The following is a 19,772-nucleotide window of genomic DNA, read 5'->3' on the forward strand; positions in this document are numbered from 1 at the left end:
CTGTTGACCTTTGGCCCTTCTGATTGACACTGGTTTCTTGGCTATGAAATTTCCAACTGGACAGTGAGCATCACCAGATCCTCCTTACCCCCCGCCCTTTAGTGCAGGCCTTTCCTCCAGCCACATGCCCCAAGCTTTGAGGACGGCACTTACTCTGGTCACTTGATTTGCACATGCAGATGGGAACCTGATGTTTTGAAGGAGAAGACTGCCTGCCTATCTTGGAGATGGGCCAGGATATTGACGGGGATGGTTACGATGACAGATCCTTGCTTTAGTCTTCCCATGCTTCTCTTTCTGAGGATAGGAAATGTGGACCTAGAGCCAGAGACCTGGCTTTCAGATCTGGCTCTGCCACCTCACTAGCCATGTGAGCTTGGGTAAATTCCCTCTATAAATCCATTTTCTTATATGTGTAATAACAACAATAACCTGGGCTAAGGAATTAAAAAATGAAATGAGGTAAGGTGCTTTCACATGTTAAGGAGTTTATATTTCCACCATCTTCACTGTTCCTATTCTTTCCTCATTCCTATGCCCTAAATCCCAACCTTTGGTTTCTCATCTTTCAAACTTTCCATCCTTCAGCCCACTTGTCTTCTCAAGGGCCCAGCCTCCTTAAGCCATGCAATGTCCTTCCATGCTTGAGCTAACAGCTCAGGCTTCAGGAGTGCCAGGAACCTCATCATCAACCCCATCTTGCTGAGCCAGACAACAGTTCCAGCCAGGAAACTGCCTCCTTCCCTCTGCATCCAGGTCCTGGCTGGGCTTCCTCGAGATCCCTGAAGTCCTCCCACTGTTGATCCTAACCAAGAACGTTTTCCATGAGTAAGTCTGAACAATGCTGAGCTGCTTGCCCAGCTGCCCCTGACTAGAACTTGCCATTGGGCAAGGACTGGTGGGGGTGAGGCAGGCAACAGGAAGAGAAAGAAGCCAGACTCACCTAGTCAGCCCCCAACATCACCAAAGCAGACCCCTCCCTCCCCCAAAGCATGTGGGAGGGGTGTAGTAGTTAAGCACATGGTTCTTCTTCTCCGTGGAACAAACTAAGGCTTTCATCCCTGCTCTGCCACCTGCTATCTGTACAGCAGTACATGCCACTTAATCCCTCCGTGCCTCAGTTTCCCCAGGGCTGCGTGGGATTTAAGTGATATGTCAAAGGATATGACAGCATATTGCTTGCCACACAGTAGCATAGTAGCTATTCATACTATTATAAGTTACTACTAAGAATTATTACCAATTAATATTAATTATAATGCTGCTCTTGGGCTAAAGTTTTCACAGCTGGGAAAAGTTCTCAAATGTGACTTGCTGCAGTCCAACCCTCTTCCTGTTTAACATGACTGTCAAAAGGCCCCAAGTCCAGTGCCACTGCCCCAGGTTCCTTTCCTCTCCCACATGCTGTTCCAACAGAACAGCCTGGAGACCATCCCCCTGGCCGCCATCTAGATATGCCAACCAGGGCTCACTCTGCTGGCCATGCCACCCAGATGACAGAGGGGTTGAGAAGACGACCCTGCTCCAAGAAAAGGGGCTCTAGTACCCTATCACTCTGTCTACTTTGGGGGACCAGGGCACACTAGGAGGCTCTCATCTTCAAGACCAGGCCTGAGTTACTTTCTATACAATGGACAGCTCCCCTCGCTTACTCTCTCCTTCCTCTAGAATTCCTGGAGCAGTAAAAGGCTTCCAGAGAGAAAGCCTGGGCTCCTAATTCAGGGCGGCCATAATTAGCTGTATGTCTTTGGGCAGAACTCCCTCCGCTCTGGACCACAGTGTCCGCACCTGTAAAAGGAGGCGTCTGGAGCTTCAGTTCCTTGTGGTTCTTTCCAGCTCTAAACAAACTTTGTGACCACCAAGCTCCTCAGCACTTCCTTTCCCTGAGCTGCAGTCTCATCACTCTATCTACCATGCCCTTTGATTTATGTTCTATTTCCAATCCCCTTCTGGGGCCAGAGCTAAGCTCCCCAAGGAGTCCGCTCCTTCCCCAGCTCATTCACTGGGATGAGCCCCATTCTCTAACTCCAGACTGGGAAAGCCTGTACCTGGCCAAGTACAAGGCCAATCAAGAGAAGCCAGCCTTGGCCCTCTCTGCCTCACGCTTGACCACAGGAAACTCCAAGGAATCAGTCACTGAAGACAGTACGAGGGTGGGCAGGGTGGAGCTAGGGAAAGAGAAGATGCTGACAGAGGGAGGGTGAGCCCCTGCTCCATCACCTGCCATGGCTGCACCTTAGCACCTCCTTTCCCCTCCAGCTACTAAGGCACTTCATCCCTATGCCTCCTCCTTAGCCCCCAAGGATGTACCCCAGGTATCCCTACATGACACCAACCAGCTGGACTGAGAATTCCCTCTTGAAACTGCCCACACACACTCAGTGACCCCACCCCCAAGCTCGTTGCCATCTCCCTAACTGCAGCCTATTTCCTCATAGTTCTGTTTCCTAAGACTCTGCCTTTGGCCTACAGAAGGTCAAAAAGGAAGTCCCAAGAAGGACCTAAGGAGAATGGGCCCTGGTCAGGCACACGCACCCATAGGACCCTGAGCACCAAGCCCAGCCTCAGACACTCTCCTTCCTGGGACATCATGGGTCCTTCACACACAGGACTAGCACTCTACACAAGAGTGCATTCCCTTTCCATGCTTTCCAGACCTCCGCCCATGGGCTTTCTACACCAACTGCACAAACCTCTGTCCCTCATCTGCTTGTGCCACCAGACCCCTCCACACCCCTCCACACCCCACACATATGCACACAAGCACATGCTGACGAGTAGGTTCTCAGGCACACACCTCCGTACATGCCTGGGAGCCCCCAGACCCATCTCCTGTTGCCCTGGACCCCATTTATTCATACTCATCCACCCAATGGCCTCTTTCGACCAGGCTGGAGCTGAGCATACCAACCTCCCCAGCAACAGACTGGGAGGAGCTCTGACCCATCATCCCCTCAACACTGCAGTCGGACCAGGGGTGCACACACCTGTCAGGAGCTGATCAGGAGTCTCAAGTCTAAGTTACTGGAGCTGATGAAGAAGATTGTCTGCAGGTGGCCTCTCGTTACCGGGGAAACTAAGAGGGTGTCCACTGTGGAATTCCTAGAGGCCTGAGTGGGGCCCAGGCTTTGTTTACCCACTGCTAACCCATGACCTGTGACCTTCCTGTGGGGAGCTTCTCTCCCTCGACACCCCTTTCTCGGCACTTTCCTCTTGGTGGGCACTTCTGGGTCAGTGCAGCCGAGGCGCCAAAGCTCCTGGGAAGAAGTCTGGATGAATCATCCACGTGGCCCTGGCAGGCCTGGACCTCTGATCACCCAACCAGCCCATAGCTCCCCATTACCTCCGACCTCCAGCACTGTGACCAGGGCCTCGCAGCAGGCCTGGCCCCGCTCGTTCTGCGCCCTGCAGCTGTACTTGCCGGCGTCCTGCGCCCCGCAGTTCCGCAGCCACAGGCAGCTGGGCTCGGGGGCTGGCGGGGGCAGGAGCTGCCCATCTCGGAACCAGCTGAGGCTGGGCTGGGGCGTTCCGCTCACCACCACCCGCAGCCGCACGTCGCAGCCCACAAACACCGCGGCGTCCTTCAGGGGCCGAAGGAAGACTGGCGCCCCTGCCGCGGGCCCTCCGCCGGCCGCGGCCCCTCCGCCGGCTCCCACCTTGGCCCTCTTCGGAGGCACCCCGGGGCTGGGGGGTGCCCTGGTGCCCGCCTCCTCGCCTCGCAGGCCCCGCGATTTCTGCATGGCCTCTGCGAGCTGGGCTGGGGGGTGCTGGAGCCGACGGCCACGGGGGGCGCCCGGGGGACGGTGCCTGGAAGATGAGTCCTGGGGGGCCGGCTCCCTGCCTTCCTGCTGCCCGCCCGCCTTCAGCCTGCGCTACCCAGAAGGTCACCGGGGCGGCCTGCTGGCAATTGCTCCTCGGGGGCTATTTTTAGGGCCCCCGGCTCCAGTTTCGAGGGAGCTGTGGAGGGAGGGGGCAGCAGAGGAGGGGACTTGGGCTTCACTCCGCTCCCTCCCTCCCTCCAGGTGGCCCTGGACCCCCCACCAAGTTTAACCGAGTTCCAGCCCCTTCCCCCATGGTGTGTCTGAGAGCAAGCCCACTCCTGAGGAGTCGGGTTACTCTTGGGCTCCATCCCATTTTCCTTCCTCCCTCCTCGCGGGCCCCTGATTCCCAGCTGGGAGAGGGACAGGAGGTCTTGGGTGAGGTGTCTGAGCGGCAGATGGGAAGGAAGGCCCCGCGAAGGGGGGCAGACAGCCAGAGAAGAGGGACCAGAGGCCTCCGCAGCCTCCATGACAGCGTGGTAAACAGCAAGACCAGGAGCAGGGAGCCAGGTGGATTCTGGTTCCCAGCGGGTCCTGCCTGTGTTTGCTGGGTCACATCAAGCCTCTCCCATCCTCCAAGTCCTTCCTCATCTGTAAAAATGGGTAGTTGAATGGGTTAGCAATAGGCAGAGAAGAGAGGGAAGGACATTCTAGGTGGAAGGAACGGCATGGCTGAGATCAGCACATAGTGAAAGCAGATGATGTGTTTTAGGAATCAGAGGAGTTTGGAAGGATTGAACTGCAGTGGGGAGGGTGAGTGGAGGTGGGAAGTGGGACCTGACCCAGGGAGCTTTGCTTGCTAAAAGTCAGCCTCCTGATGACAGTTGGGTGTCACTGCAGGGTGCTAAACAGCAGGATAGCATGGTCAGAGCTGTGTTGTAGAAGGATCCCTCTGGCAGCCAGGGTGTGGAGGGTGGATTGGAGGTGGGAGAGTTGGAGGCCAGTTAGAGCAGTGGCTCTCAAAATAGGCATCTGTGAAAAGTAGAGAATCAAGCTCCACCCCCAGAGATGCGGGTTCAGCACACAACTGAGACTTTTGTGCTGGAACAGTTTTATATCTTGACTGTGGTGGTGGTCACATGGATCTACACATGATAAAATTGCATAGAATGAAATGCATGCACCTGTGTGCATGCACACACACACACACACACACATACACACAAATCATATATATATATATATATATATATATATATATATATATATATATATAATATATAAACCTGGTAAAATCTGAAGAAGGTGGGTGAACTATATCCATGGCAATTTCCTGGTTCTGATAATGAGTTATAGTTATGCAAGATGTTGCCATTGGGGGAAACCAGATGAAGGGCATACAGGTTACCTCTGTATTGTTTTTCTGTGTTGTAACCACATGTGAGTTTACAATTTTCTCAAAATAACTTTTTTTAAGTCCAGGTGGGAAGCCCAGGGATAAGCCTGGGAAGGCAGAGGGGAGTGACAGGAGGAGCGCTGAGTCATTTGCAAATAGAGAAAAATACTCTCAATGTATTATCCCACTTCTTCATTCTGAGACCAAAGTCAAAGTGTGCTTGTGTGTGTGTTCATGGAGAGGAAAAAGAAGGAACAATTTAAATAGTGAATTTTGTCCATAGAGATTAAGAGACTTGAGGAGCCGTAACCGGTTTGGTTCAGAGGATAGAGCATTGCCTGCGGACTGAAGGGTCCCAGGTTCGATTCCGGTCAAGGACATGTGCATTGGTTGCGGGCACATCCCCAGAAGGGAGTGTGCAGGAGACAGCTGATCAATGTTTCTCTCTCACTGATGTTTCTAACTCTCTATCCCTCTCCCTTCCTCTCTGTAAAAAATCAATAAAATATATTTTTTAATAAAAAAATAAATAAAAGCTTTGAGGAATGAAAATTTTGTTGTTTGCATACATTAAAGCTTACTCTTTGAACTGTGCAGTTCTCGGGTTTTGAAAAATGCACAGAATCATGTATCCACTACCCCAGGACCTTACAAAACAGTAATCATCCTAAATATTTGCCTGAGCATCCCCTTTGTATTTAAACATGCCCTATGCATCAGCCCCTGGCAACCACTGATGATAAATTGAATTTTTAACGGTAAATTGAATTGTTAAAATGTAGAGCCAAGCCATTGCAAGCAGATGGAACATCAAGAACAAAGGACTAGAGACTGTTTTTTTTGTTTTGTTTTGTTTTTTTAATATATTTTTATTGATTTTTTACAGAGAGGAAGAGAGAGGGATAGAGAGTTAGAAACATCGATGAGAGAGTATCATCGATCAGCTGCCTCTTGCACACCTCCAACTGGGGATGTGCCCGCAACCAATGCACATGCCCTTGACTGGAATCAAACCTGGGACCCTTCAGTCCGCAGACCGACGCTCTATCCACTGAGCCAAACCAGTCTCGGCTAGAAACTGTTTTTAAAAACCAATAACCCAAAGCCACCTAGCACTGTGCCTCAATGATTTGTGTAGAATGCAGTAGATGGTCTGTAAATGTTGGCTGGCTGATTGGTTGGTTGGTTAGTTGGTTGAATTATGAACTGTGTGATCTTCACATCTCTAAGTCCCAGTTCTATAAAATGGGGGTGATCCAACTCAGGGTTTATTCATTCATTCAACTAATTCTTGAATTCCTACTATGTGCCTGGCACAGTTCTAGGCACTAGGAGTATAGCAGTGAAGAAAGCAGACAAGGGTTTCTGCCCCTATGTTGCTTATTTCTTCTTTATAAAGAAACTAGAGGCCTGATGCATGAAATTCATACAAGAGTAAGCCTTCCTTCTCCCGCCTGCCGGCACCAGCTTCCCTCTGGCACCCCAGACCCCGGCTTCCCTCGCAGTCCGGTCTAATTAGCATATTACGCTTTCATTATTATAGATAATAAGATTTTTAGAAGAAGATAAGTGCTGTGGAAAAAATGGAACAGAGTATGGAGATAGGCATGTGGTAGGGTGGTTAGAGCTTCGCTGGGTGAGGAAGCAAAAGACACAGATGTCCAGGTAGGACTGCTCCAGGCAGAAGTAGCCTCCAAGAGGAGCCGGGAGACCAGTGGGGCTGGACAGAGACATGAGGTTAGACAGCCTAGCATCTTGTAGGCCATGGCACTTTCATTCCTAGTGAACCAGAAAGTCAGCTCAGAGAATTGTGAGCTAAGGAATTACATGATTTGAGTTAGGTTGCTGTGATGGCTTTAAATTATTATATTAAATATTAACATGAATACTAACTATTTAAAAAGGGCCTGGCATATGGATTGTGTGTCTCCTGTCCGAGTATTCACAAATATGGGCATGCATTGATGCGAAGGCAGAGGTGTGTGGACCTGGGGTGTGTGGGCCTGGGTTAGGGAAGGCACTGACCCGGTCCAGTCACTGGCGCCCTCTCCTGGAGGAGCCTGCACTAGCTGTGACAGCAAGAAGCCATCATACTGGGCAGGCCTGTCACCCAGGGCAGCTGTCTGCAAGGTGCTCATCTGTCCCTCAGAATGGGCCCCACAGTGCCCCGCGGCCTGGCACCGGCTGGGTGTGTGCTGCCAGTCTGCTCTGACTAGCAATCACAAGCCTGTGGTGTCATGGAAAGAGATCTGGGCTCCGGAGGCCAAGGAACCTGGGGCCCGGTCCTCCTCTGCTTGGGATATGGGCAGTTCACCCCATCTCTCTGGGCAGTGAGGAGCTTCCTCTTACTCCCAGTGATACGCCACGTACCCGGAACATGGCAAAAGCTCGGTAAATGTTGGTTGAATCAGTGAATGAAGTGGGGGCCGTGGGCCTTTCTGATAAATATTTAATTTATTAGAGAAAAGCAAATAAAAGTGCCTAGTGGGGATTCGTTCAACAAGTACCTCAATATTTAATGAGCACCTTCTATGGACCAAGCACTCTTATGGGCACCAAGGATCTAGTTAGTGAATAAAAACCTTGCTCTTGGGTAGCTGACATTTTAGGTGTTGAACCGAAGGTCACTGATGTATTTGCATATGTGTCCTGGGCAAGCTTGTGGTGAGAGGAGGGTGAGCAAGCGGTGAATGGGTGTGATGCATTGTCTCAAGGGGCTGGGAGGGTAGCCAGAGTGGACAGACAGGGTCAGAGAGTGCCCACTGAGGCCTCAGTTTCTGGCTTAGGGATATATTTGCCTCCACAGTCCTTCCTACTCCTCCAGTTGGTCTGGAACTGGTCCCATGTCTCTAGTGGGAAGCTGTCAGTCTTCTGTGAGCCCTCTTATTTCTCAGTGTCCAGAATTTAAAGGAGACGATGCTAAGTGCCCCCAGCATGAGACACAGATCTTCTTTGGTTTATTTTTGTCCATTCTCTAGGAGCACCGACCCTGTCTCCCCAACCCCTAACTTCCTGGTGTCAGTGTCCAGCTCCCAAGGCGGCAGACAAAGCCAAGGGCTCAGAACCGGAACTACTAGTCCCAGGAGGGCTCTGCTCAGAGAATGCGTCTCTACTGTGGGACCCAGGGTAAGTCTGGGTCTCCTCTCTTCTCTGAGGACAGGTGAGTGGTCATCTCACAGATGTGAGCTGAGAAGGATGTGTGCAGAGCTGTACCGGCTGGCAGGGGCCACCATGGAGGCAGGGAGGTCTCTGACACAGAGACTTCCAAGCAGAGCTTGATGATTACTCATCAAGACAGCAGAGCAAGGCTGGGGAGGGATTTCATCAGAGTGGGGATCATTGCCTTTGAGGTCTGACTCTGAGTCTAGGATTCCTGCTCTCCCTCCACCAGGGGGACTAGTCCACAGCTAAGCTTTTCTTTGCAGGATGAGGCTGCCTCTCAGACCTTCCCTGACCTATGTGGCCCTTTGTGCTTTGAGGGGTAGATGAATGCACATCACTCATTCAAGGGAAAAAAGGCACCTAGAGGCTCCAGAAAGTACTCACAGATACATACGTCACCTCTTATCCACCAGGGCCCAGTCTCCCCCAGGTGTTTCTCTCACAGAGACTAGCTTAGAGTCCAGGGTCCCCAGCAGGCTCAAGGATAAGAAACCCCTCACGGATCCCTCCTCCCCTATTCCAGTGTGAAGACCCAAGAAATGCCATTTCTAATTTTACTTGGAGCTCTGCTACAGGTTGATAGGGGTAATTCTGGGGCCTGCAGGGCTCACCCCATTGGAGCACTGGGGGAAAGCAGTGGCCATCGGTTGATAGTGGACAGTGGCTGAGGGTGGTGACCAGGGTGCAGCCCCAGATGTTCCTAGTGCAAAGGTGAAGAAACACCAGGAAGCCCTGTGCACTGAAAGGTAGTCTGTTCCCATTCCAATCGGGGCACATACCCAGCTTTTGAGTCCCATTCCTGGTTGGGGAGAATATGAAAAGCAGATGATCAATGTTTCTCTCTCATGTCAATGTTTCTCTCTTTCCCTTCCTCTTTCTAAGCATGTCCTCAGGTGAAGATTAAAAAAAAAGAAAGAAAAGAAAAGAAAGCCCTAGCCGTTTGGCTTAGTAAATAGAGCATCCGCCTGCAGACTGAAGGTTCCCGGGTTCGATTCCCATCAAGGGCACATGGCTGGGTTGCAGGCTCAATCCCCAGGAGGGAGTGTGCAGGAGTCAGCGATCAATGATTCTCTCTCGTCACTGATGTTTCTGGCTTTCTCCCTCTCCCTGCCTCTATGAAATCAATAAAAATACATCTTAAAAGGAGGGGAAAAGGGCCTTCATAGAGAGAGGGACTACAGCCTAGAGGGGAAGGAGGAACTTATAAGGGAGGAGTGCATCCAAAGAAGGGAGAAAGATGCAGAAAGGCTTTTGGAAGTTCCTGGGGGGAGGGGGGAAAACCCACCCCTTAGGAACATCAGATGAGGCATCTTAAGACTAAAACCCTATTAGGTTTATTTCCCCTACAGACCATCTGAATTTATTGTTTGTGATCTCTACCCTCCTCCCATCTCTAAAGGCTAATCTCTCAATCTGTGAGGAGTGTCAGGAAGGTTGTGACCCACATGAATCCATCAAGCTTCCTAAATCATTGATCCATCCCGGAATTTATTTTTTGGAAGGAATGAAAAAAGTGAGAGCCTTCATCCTGTCCTCTGCGGCTACCCAATTGCCCCTGTGCCACCCATCAGCGTAAATGTTTTATTCCACAATTTCCTAATTTTCTTTTCATATGTCCTATGTTCCTTTCCCATCTTCCCAAACTCTCCCCAAATTTCCTTTTAGTCTTAGAGATAGCACTGCATTAAAACGATAAGTTAATGGAGGACGAGTGGGCAGCTTTAGAGTATTTCTTCTTCTCCAAGAACAAGAAAAAGCATTTTATTTTCCTTATCATGGTTGTTTTTCCTGAATTGGCCCTTGTACATAAAGGTGCTCAGGTGGGTGTCATGGAAAGGAACTGGGGAGGAGCCTTACTTCAAAGCCAGTCGGTGGGGAACCGTGGTGACCTTCAACAGGTGCAGCCGTGGTGTTCCTGGGCCCTGGTGATCTGAAGGGGGCAGGAGGCCCAGAATTGGGCCCTAATAGGAGGCATTTGTGGCTCCCCAACAAACGTTCAGCTCCTGCCCCCATATGCTACACACCAACAACAAGGCAGGGCGGCTCTAGGAGCAGAAGAGCTGACAGGCCCCAGGGGACAGTCTGGCTGGGCAGGAAGGAAGCACAGTCCTTCAGGAGAAGCAGTTTGTCAGGGCCGGGGGGCGGGGGGGCGGGGGGGGGGAGGGCGGAAGGAGGGGACTCGGAGAGGAGAGCTGGCAGTCAAAACAACAGGGGACGTGGTTGGCTTGTGCTTCTCTTTTTATTGTTTCTGTCCGGCCCCTGCAGTGGGGGAGGGGCAGGCACGGGAGGTGGGCACCCTGCCACCTTGCCTGAGACCGCTCTGCCTCTGTCCTCTCCTTTCCTCTCAGCATCTCGCCCACCCTCACTCCTTCTGAGTCTCCTGCTCCCACATCTGGCACCTTCGGGGGTTCCCTCTTGCAGCCCCTGCTTGCTAAGCCTACCCTGGGAACATAAGGGACTATGGGGCTAATTTAGTGCCCCCCCAGTCTCCACAGGGACTAATCCCCCAGTTGCCTGCCTGGCTTACTGAGGAGGCCCTTTCTCTCTCTGACCTGGGCTGGGGAGTGGAGAGGTCCACCCCATGGGTCCCAACACCCTGCTGGGGTGAGGGGCCCTCTCCAAAGCCAGAGGCTAGAGCCTGAGGTCGCGGAGGGGGGAGGGGCAGGGTCACTGCTCTGTCTCGGCTCCATTCAGGCCCTGCCCAGCGCACCCATGGGCGGCCAAGAGCCAGGCGCGCTCACTTCCAACATCCAGGACTCTTACTACTGCTGGGGGCTCCCTGTGCCGGGCAGGGACGGGCCATGTCCCCTGTGGGGACCATGAGGGGGTGGTGAGCGAGGGTCAGAGGCTGTGAGGGGAGACTGCGGCTGGGTGTGGTGCCCTTCGATGGAAGGCGGCTGGCTTCTGGAGGCAGTGAGGACAGGGGCGAGGACGGTCTCTGGTGGCAGAGGGGTCTCCGGCTTTAGAGCACCTCGTGCTGCTGCTGTGTGGCCTCGCTGACGACCTGGGGAGAAAGAGAAAGACGGTCCAATCCAGTGCTGGCGGGAGAAGGGAGCCTGGCCCCCATTCCAGAACTGCAGCGCCCCCTCTCCCCTCAGACAGGGACTCAGACAAGCACAGCTGGCAGAGAGAGCCTGGCTGACAGCTTCCCGGACACACCCCGTGGCTCCCACCCGCAAAGGGACCGGGCACACTGCTCACCTCCCCGTCCCGGGTCTCAATGGTCTTGATCATCACTGTCTTCTTGGTATGGACTTCGGAACCCCTTTGTTCAGGGCTTGTTTCTGTAACAGACCAGCCACATGCTCAGCCTGACCGAGTCCGGACCAGGCTGCTCCAGGGGCCGGGAGTCCACCCCCGGCTCCACAGGGCGGATGGAAGACTCCCACCCCTTCTGTATGGACCGGGCACTTTTTCAGCGGGACTTTTATCACTTGTCCTTGAGCCCAGTGAGCGGCTCTGTGGACCCCAGGGTTAGTCCCAGGGTTGAGATGGGATCGGGAACCAACAGATGTGCTCCAGAAGTGGACTGGTTCAGGCAGGCAGGACCCCTGAGGCCCAGGCCACCCAGCACTTCCATCCCCTATACATCTTGCTCCTCTCCACCCTTGGGCCGCAGGACAGCCCTGCGTGGATTTGTACCCTGACAGTTGGAACCCAAAACCCAGTTCCAAGGTATTCTCTTAGAGGTCCTCATGGTACCCAGCCCCCTTCAAGGCTCCGGATGAGTAACTTGATGTCTTAATGAAAGAGAGATGGACAGGAGTCTGCCACTGATTCGTTGTGTTGGTGGCCAGTGACTTGCTCTCTGTGCCTCAGTTTCCTCATTGTGAAATGGTAACAACGACTCTTGCCCTATCATGCTCACAGGACTATTAATTTCAAAAAAGCAAGGAGCAGATTTAAATGTAAGGCTCACACTTGCTATCTGTATAAGCGACTAACTGAAAGGAGAGGTTCTGAGTTTCATAGTAAGGGTCAAGTTTAGGTCCTTGGTACTAAGAGTCTGGTGTTCATGAATCTCCTTAGCAAGCAAGCAACCAGCCTTTGATGAGCATTGTAACTCCGTGGAACCAGCATGTATTTTTCCCTGATGGAAATGAACATCGAAGATATAAAAGATTTGATCTAGGAAAGGCAAAGCTGCCAAGAACTCTGACTTCCTTTGCTAATGTATCATTATAGTGTGTTTTTCTGTTCTCCAGGGTTGGAAAGCCATGTGATCTGCATATTGCTAATGGCAGAATGGCACAATGCCCTAGCAGCTACTTTTTCTCGTTGTTTGGCTTTGCTACGGTTTGGCTTCTTTGTTATAAACTTAATCCAACATCTTGTTCCAGCAAACTGGAGGTGTCCAACAAGCAGCGGAGTGGGTGGGGGTGGGAGAGGTGGCACTTGACAATTTGCCAGACAATGGGTGGTTGGTGCCTTATAGCCAGGGAGTGTGATCCTAGATGCTTCTGCTGCCAGGCCCCTAAGGACACCCCTGGTTCCTTCAGAGTTTGGGTATATCAGGAAAAAGAAGCTGTTTGCTGATGCTCAATATTTCCAGAAGGTTCAGGGGACACGGTCAATACAATATCATCCTATATAATAAAAGCCCAGGCACCAAATGGTGGAACGACTGAAACGACCAGTGGAGCAGTTGCTATGATGTGAACTGACCACCAGGGGGCAGAAGCTCAATGCAGGAGCTGTCCCCTGGTGGTCAGTACACTACCACAGTGGGAGCGCCACTTGGCTGACCAGGATGAGCGGCTTCTCCCACTTTGAACCCCAGGCCCACAGGCAGGAATCCAGGCTGTGATCATCGCCTCCTCCTGGCTCCCTGTCGCCCCCTCCCCCCCCAGATGCCCACAGTCCACGGGGCTCTCAGACCTGGCCCCAGACGCTGGTAGGCAGGTTTGTGGTCGCTGCAGGACTAGACTAAAGCCTACTCTGCTGCCTCTCAGTGCTATTGTCCCTGGGCCCACCCCAACTGGGTCCCCTGGAGCAGCAAGTGCTCTGGCTCCACAGAAGATGCTGGACCAGGGGGCAGCCGCTCAGAGGGCGGGTCCACAGCCACTCCACTGACCAGGAGGAGCAGCAGCCCTCCACGTGGGCTGATTCCCTCAGGCCACCCCCGCCCCGCTAGTGCATAAATTCTGTGCACTGGGCCTCTAGGGAGATAATAAAATGGAATGATCTCTTTGTCAGAAGATCCCCTATCTAACCCTCCTCACCCCACCCCCCTACACCCCGGCAGCAGCCCCCTTTCTCTTCAAACCCCAGTCCTGTCCCCACAGTTCCATCCTCCCCTCCTGGCTGGCCTTGAGCACTGCCCATGCTGGATTCCTGCTCTCCACCACCCAAGCCTCCACTTGCTAACATACACTCACCTCGAAAGTTGAGGGCAGAGAAGGTCTGGATAGGGAGGTTGATCCTGAAAGGAGAGAGAGATCAAATCCCAAAGGGTTAGGACCCTCGCTCTCTCCCTGTGACCACCTATCAAGTTTGCCCTGGTCCTCTCTAAACACCATCCTCAGCTGTCCCAGTCCCAGGGACCCCAGCACTCCCTCTGCCATACTGCCCAGGGCATAGGGTCAAAGGCCAACTTTAGCTGTCCCAGGAACTGTCCCTTTAGGAGAGATCACCCATTCCATCTCTGACCTGCTGGCATGACACCAACACCCCCAATCTTGCTGCACTGTCCAGTTCACCAGGATTCCCTTCTTGCTCCTGACGCGGCAGGAAGTATGGATAGCGGCTCTGGGGGACATCCATTGTGTGTGCCCTCCAGCCAGGGTGGGAACCTCTGGCCTATGCACATGTGAGGCCAAGTTCCAGGAAATGCCATTTAGCTACCTTAAAAGGTCATTATAGACCTAGCCGGTTTGGTTTAGTGGATAGGACGGGTCCCGGGTTCAATTCCGGGCTAGATCCCTCGTGAGTGGCGTGCAAGAGACAGCCAATCAGTGATTCTCTCTCATCATTGACATTTCTATCTCTCTCTCCCTCTTCCTTCCTCTCTGAAACCAATAACAATTATATATATATTTTAAAGTCATTATATATAGGTGTTACTCTACGAAACCTGAAATGTGTAAATCTCCATCTAAACATGTTTGCTGAGTTCTAAAAACTCCCAATATTATCATTTTTATGAGTATCAATGGACATCATTTCTTTGAGTTAATGACCTGTTTTAAATCGAAGTTAAGTTTACATACAGTGAAATGCACAGATCTTTAGTGTGCAATCCAGTGAGTTTTGATCAGTGTTTAATTGTAAGTCTAAATAAAGATAGAATATTTCCTCCACCCCAGCAGGTGACCTCATGTTCCCTTCCAATTGTGTGCTGTTTTCTGTGTCTAGAGGAGAATTGACATGTCTGAGCTTGTCATTCTGGTCTTTTCCTATAAGCACATGTATGTATGTATGCATGTGTGTGTATGCACATCTGTGCCCTCAGTGTACAACTCTGCACCCTCTCTTCTAGCTTGTCTTTCCTTTATCTGCCCCTCCCTTTCCTACCTCATCATTCCCCACTTTGCTCTATCTCTCCCTTGACTGGCAGTAATATTTTATTACCGTTTGCTGAACATGGTTTTATACTGCTGGTTCTTAATTCTGAAGGTAGAAGAGGGAATAGTTACATTTCTCTTTTTATCAAAGCTATTAATTAAATCACTTTTACTCAGGTGGCCTTGGTTAATTCTCTGCTATTAGTGGAGTGGTGGCCTCTTGTATAAAATTGTTTCCAGGTCTTGTTGAGGTGATCCTGAGCCCCCATCATGGCAGGAATGGGGGCCCTAGCAACCCCCAGGACCCCACTGCCAGCCCTGCCTTGCCCATTACCGGCTCTCCTCGCCCTCCAGCAGCTTCCGGTAGGTGGCGATCTCCACATCCAGGGCCATCTTTACATTGAGCAGGTCTTGGTATTCACGGAGGTGGCGGGCCATCTCATCCTTGAGGTGACGGATCTCTTCCTCTAAGCGAGCGATGTTGTCCTGGTAGCCGTTGGCCTCACTAGCAAAGCGATCCTCCAGCTCCCGCATCTGCCTCATCAGGGAATCATTCTGCAGGGGAGGGGTGCCCAAGTCAAGGTCAGGTTGTTTTAAATGGGGGGACCCTTGGGTCCGGGATGGGGGAAAGACAGCCTCAGGGCTGGGAGACACTCCAGATAGTCAAGCCCAAGAGTTGTCAAACTCTTCTGAGCCAGGGAACCCTGACCTCAAGTGAAGTAGAAACTCAGACAATAGAACTGACAAAGGGCAGCATCGATGTTCAGCCTCTGCACCCCCACACAGGAGCCTCATGATTTCCTGAGAGCCCAACTGGCAATCACCTGTTCTTAACACTGTGGTGGATTTGAGAGGACAGGCCCAGAGAGGACATGTGATGGGCCTGACATCACAGAGTGAAGGTGGAGCTATAGGTAGAAAGGGCCTGGCCAGGCAAGGTGGGCAGGGACTCACAGTGCCTTTGAGAGCATCGATCTCGCAGGTATAGGACTGGATCTGGTGCCGGTATTCCATCATCTCCTGCTTGGCCTGGCGCAGTGCATCATTGTTCTTGTTGGCCGCCTGGGTCAGGTCGGACACCTAAGGGCAGAGAGGGGCCCTGACATGAGGAGGATGCAGGATTCAGGTTGGGGATGCGCAAGGGAGCAGAGAGGCCCTGGCTCACCCTCCTCCCCATGGTTGGAGCCACAGGAAACACTTCCAAACTGGACTTGAGGGGGACATAGGGGTCAGGCTGCCTACCTTCGACTTGTACCACTCCTCAGCTTCAGAGATGTTCTTAGCTGCAATGGTCTCATACTGGGCCCGGATGTCCCTGAGGGCAGCAGTGAGGTCCGGCTTGGTCATGTCCATCTCCACATGGACCTGCTGTTCTTGAAGCTGGGCCTGTAGCTCTCGGATCTCCTGCAGGGAGCATCTGGGCATCAGTCCCCTACCAGGCACCCTCACACCCCCATTTCCAGAGCCACGTACCACGATCCCCCACTTTCCACCTGCTTTCACCAGTGTCTAAGGACCCCGAGGAGGAGGGCCCAGAGCATACCTCTTCGTGCACTTTCTTAAGGAATGCGATTTCCTCGTTGAGAGATTCGATCCTGCGTTCCAGGTCAATTCGAGCTAGAGTGGCGGCATCCACATCCTGGGAGAGGTCAAGCAAGAGGGACAGGGTCACTGATCACCCAGGCAGGGCAGAGGGAAACCAGGGGCCACACGTGGGGAGGGATGGGGGACAGAGAGGTAAGGATCCCGGGTGATCAATGAGGGCTCACCGATCTGAAGGCAGCCAAGTTGTTCTCTGCTTCTTCTTTCAGTTGAATTTCCTCTTGCAGTCTGGTGGGGACAGACAGACAGAAAGACAGATAGATAGATAGTTGGTGGGGATAAAACTGCCCAGAGAGTGGGCTGAGAACAGAGAAAGGAGACCTGGCTGCTGGGTAGAAACAGGAGAGGCCTCACCCAGTTGGGGAGGGGACAGGATGTCTGCCCTAGAGCCACACCCTGGAAGTCTATGTCCCCATCAGATTGTGACCTCGCTGAGATTAGGAATCCACCTCTATGTCCCTGGTTCCTAAGCCCCAGCTGGGGGTGCGATTAATATTTATGACCTGGGTGGCAGGGTGGTGACTGCTCAGTTGAGCTGTCAGAAGCAGGACCCATGAGCCCTGGCTCATACTTGTTACCCTTTCCTACCGGGAGCCCAGTGGAGCCCACCACCCAGGCCTTCCAGCTTCCTTGAGGCCCCCCTCCTCCCCTCTCTCCTTTTCTCTAGAATCTAGAGTCTAGATTATCTGTTCCCCTGGGAAATGGCACAGCCTCAGCTAGGCCCAGGGCCCAGCTCCCCACCCTATCCTCCTCCCTCCCCAGGGTCTCATCACAGATGAGGTGAGAGCTACTGCTTGGATTCCCCGCCCCCTGCCCTTCCCAGCTGGCCCCAGATTTCCTCCTCTCCTATCAAACCCCCTTTCCCTCTGCCTGAACCTGGGCCCCTCCTCCCTCCTCCATCCACCTGCCTGCCTGACCGCCAGCCACACCACCCCATCGTCTTAAGATGCTTTTTAAGGGGGGCTGTCTACAGGGCCTTCGGAGGTGTCCCGTTTCCGCCCCGTGATATCCCCAAGAAAACTCTTTTGCAGAGGGGAGCGCAGGAGAGAGGCCTGGAGTCCCTCTGGCTCAGGGGACACAGGCAGATGACCTTCTCCCTGCAGGGCGCGCGGCCCGTGGGAAGGGGTTTCGGGAGCCCAGGGTCCTCTCTCACTTGGCCTTGAGCCGCTGCAGGTCGTCCAGCAGGTTGTCGCGCTCCAGGTCGACGCGGGAGCGCTGGTTAGTGAGCACCTCCACCTGGCGCCGCAGCTCGCGCAGCTCCTCCTCGTAGATCTCGGCCACCCGGGTGGGCTCGCGGCCCTTGAGCCGGTTCACCTCGGCGGCGAGCGCGGCGTTCTGCTGCTCCAGGAAGCGCACCTTCTCGATGTAGTTGGCGAAGCGGTCGTTGAGCTCCTGCAGCTCCACCTTCTCGTTGGTGCGCGTGGCCAGGAACTCCTGGTTCACGGCGTCGGCCAGCGAGAAGTCCAGCAGCTCGCCCGCGCCGTAGGAGGAGGAGGGCGCGCGGGCCGCCCCCAGCCGGCTGGCCCGCAGCCCGCCCAGGCCCCCCGCCCCGCCGGCCGTGCGCGACATCTGGTACACGCGGGATGTCATCGAGCTCGAGGAGCCCTTGGTGCCGAAGCCAGCGCGCGGGAACACCGGCGAGCCCAGCGGGGAGCCGAGCGAGAAGGCCGGGGCGCCGCCGAAGGTGCGGCGGTAGGAGGACACGCGCTGGCTGGAGGAGTAGGCCTGGCTCATCGTGGCGGCGCGGGCGAGGCTGGGAGGCGCAGAGGAGGCGGCGGGCAGGCGGCCGGCTGGAGAGTGGATTCCGGCAGGGGACACCGGGCCCCCAGCAGCCGGCACTATTTGTATCCCTCCTGACATCAGCCCCCGCCGCCCCTCCCCTGACAGCTGCAGGATCCGGCTGTCCTGCCAGGAAAGGGCGGCCACTGGCGAGGGGGCGGGGAACCCAGCTCCCCCGCAAGAGGCCTGTGGGGGGCTTGTAAGGGGTGTGAGAGAGGCTGATCCATCTAGGAGGGCAGAAGAACGGGCTGGCCGGCCTGCCAACAGCCTCAGCAGGGCAGCAAGCACGCCGGAACCCCCAGGCAGGCCCCTTCAGCCTGTGGGTGCTGGCCTCATACTGGCGGTAGTCAGGGGAGAGAGCCGGAGAGAGGCTTCCATTTAGTTTGAGGGTCTCCTTTTTGCTCCAAGGTCATTGCTCCAAGAGACAGTGGGTCATTTCCGGAAGGGATACGGCCTGCTCTCAAGAAAGGCTCCACGTCACCATTTTCCCAAAGATTCTCTGGAAGTGGCAGAGGTTTGGGAGGGCTCAGGCAAAGACCATCAGCCAGACCTAGAGGAGGAGGGTCTCTGGGCAGCCTGAGAGGGTCAGAGAGCAATCACGGCCAGAGCTGTCCGCTGGCCCCTGGGTTCTAGCTCTGCGCCTCAGTTTCCCCCCAGACAGGTGTAGGCCGTGATTTTCCTCCCCCACTTACTGATGAGGACATGGCCTCCAGTTTATAAACAACAGAGTGATTTCCCAGAATGGTCTGGTGTGCTTTCAGTTTCCAATGGCTACATGCACTCTCACCCCCACACCACCAACTTCACCTGGCTTCTGCCCCCTTGTGTCCGCTCCTCCCCTCTCTGACTCAACCCCATACCCACATCACCCACGCCCACACACACCGGGGGTTTGTGTTTTGTCACGAGCCGCATGTCAACCCAGCCTTCTCCCTGACAGCAACAGCTGCCAACCCGAAATACCAGAGCCGGTATTTATAGAGGAGAATGCACGGGTCCGGTAAACAAGCGCCCTGAAGAGAAGCTCTGGGAGCGGGGCCCAGATACCTGAGGAGGAGGCACGCGTGTCAGATGGTGGAGGAAGGCCCCACTCGCTTCCCACCCCCATAATGTTCTAAGCCCCCAGCAGGAATGGAGCCCAGCAGAGGTCTTGCCCATCTGCAAGGCCCTGGCTGGCCCCACAGGACATGCCCACTTTTCCATGAGCACCGCTGCCTCTCCACACCTCCACCTGACACTCCCTTAGGCCTGACCCTTTCGGAATGCAAATCCTGGAAATAGAGTTCTGGTCCTTCCCTAGTTCTGCCATCGCCAGCAGAACTAATTACTGGCAGACAAGCCCTTTACTTCTCAGTGTCCTCCTTATAAAGAGAGAATACTAGCCTTGTCATGTTTACCCTATACATGTTTGAAGAGCCTCAGGTAACAATATACAATAATAATAATAATAATAATAATAATAATAATAATGTACGAAGCACCTACTCTATGCCACTCTGCTGAAGCAGTCTGACTCCAGAGCCCGTGCTTTGTCCCCAGGGTGGATGTGAAAGTGCCGGGTGATCTTAAATA

The 19,772-nt window shown here is 53.6% G+C and overlaps 2 protein-coding genes across 3 annotated transcripts in view; both read right to left on the reverse strand.

Annotated features, from left to right (window-relative positions):
* SPEG (striated muscle enriched protein kinase) overlaps positions 1-3,855 on the reverse strand; it is a 56,621-nt gene extending 52,766 nt beyond the window's left edge. For both annotated transcript variants that reach the window (XM_084893088.1, XM_084893087.1), the window contains exon 1: positions 3,344-3,855. In XM_084893088.1, coding sequence (XP_084749214.1) covers positions 3,344-3,740 — 397 coding nt within the window. In that variant the 5' untranslated portion in view covers positions 3,741-3,855. The remainder of the gene's footprint in view (positions 1-3,343) is intronic.
* Positions 3,856-10,536: 6,681 nt separating this feature from the next.
* Positions 10,537-18,258, reverse strand: DES (desmin). Its single transcript, XM_084891951.1, has 9 exons — positions 17,575-18,258; positions 16,589-16,649; positions 16,363-16,458; positions 16,062-16,223; positions 15,774-15,899; positions 15,154-15,374; positions 13,695-13,738; positions 11,518-11,600; positions 10,537-11,320 (listed from the first exon to the last, which is right to left on the reverse strand). The coding sequence occupies exons 1-9, from the start codon at positions 18,153-18,155 to the stop codon at positions 11,279-11,281; spliced, it is 1,416 nt and encodes a 471-aa protein (XP_084748077.1). The 5' UTR covers positions 18,156-18,258; the 3' UTR covers positions 10,537-11,278.
* Between the last annotated feature and the right edge of the window lie 1,514 nt (positions 18,259-19,772).

Source organism: Pipistrellus hanaki (assembly GCF_964339955.1).
Source record: "Pipistrellus hanaki genome assembly, chromosome: 8".
NCBI classification, from domain to species: domain Eukaryota; kingdom Metazoa; phylum Chordata; class Mammalia; order Chiroptera; family Vespertilionidae; genus Pipistrellus; species Pipistrellus hanaki.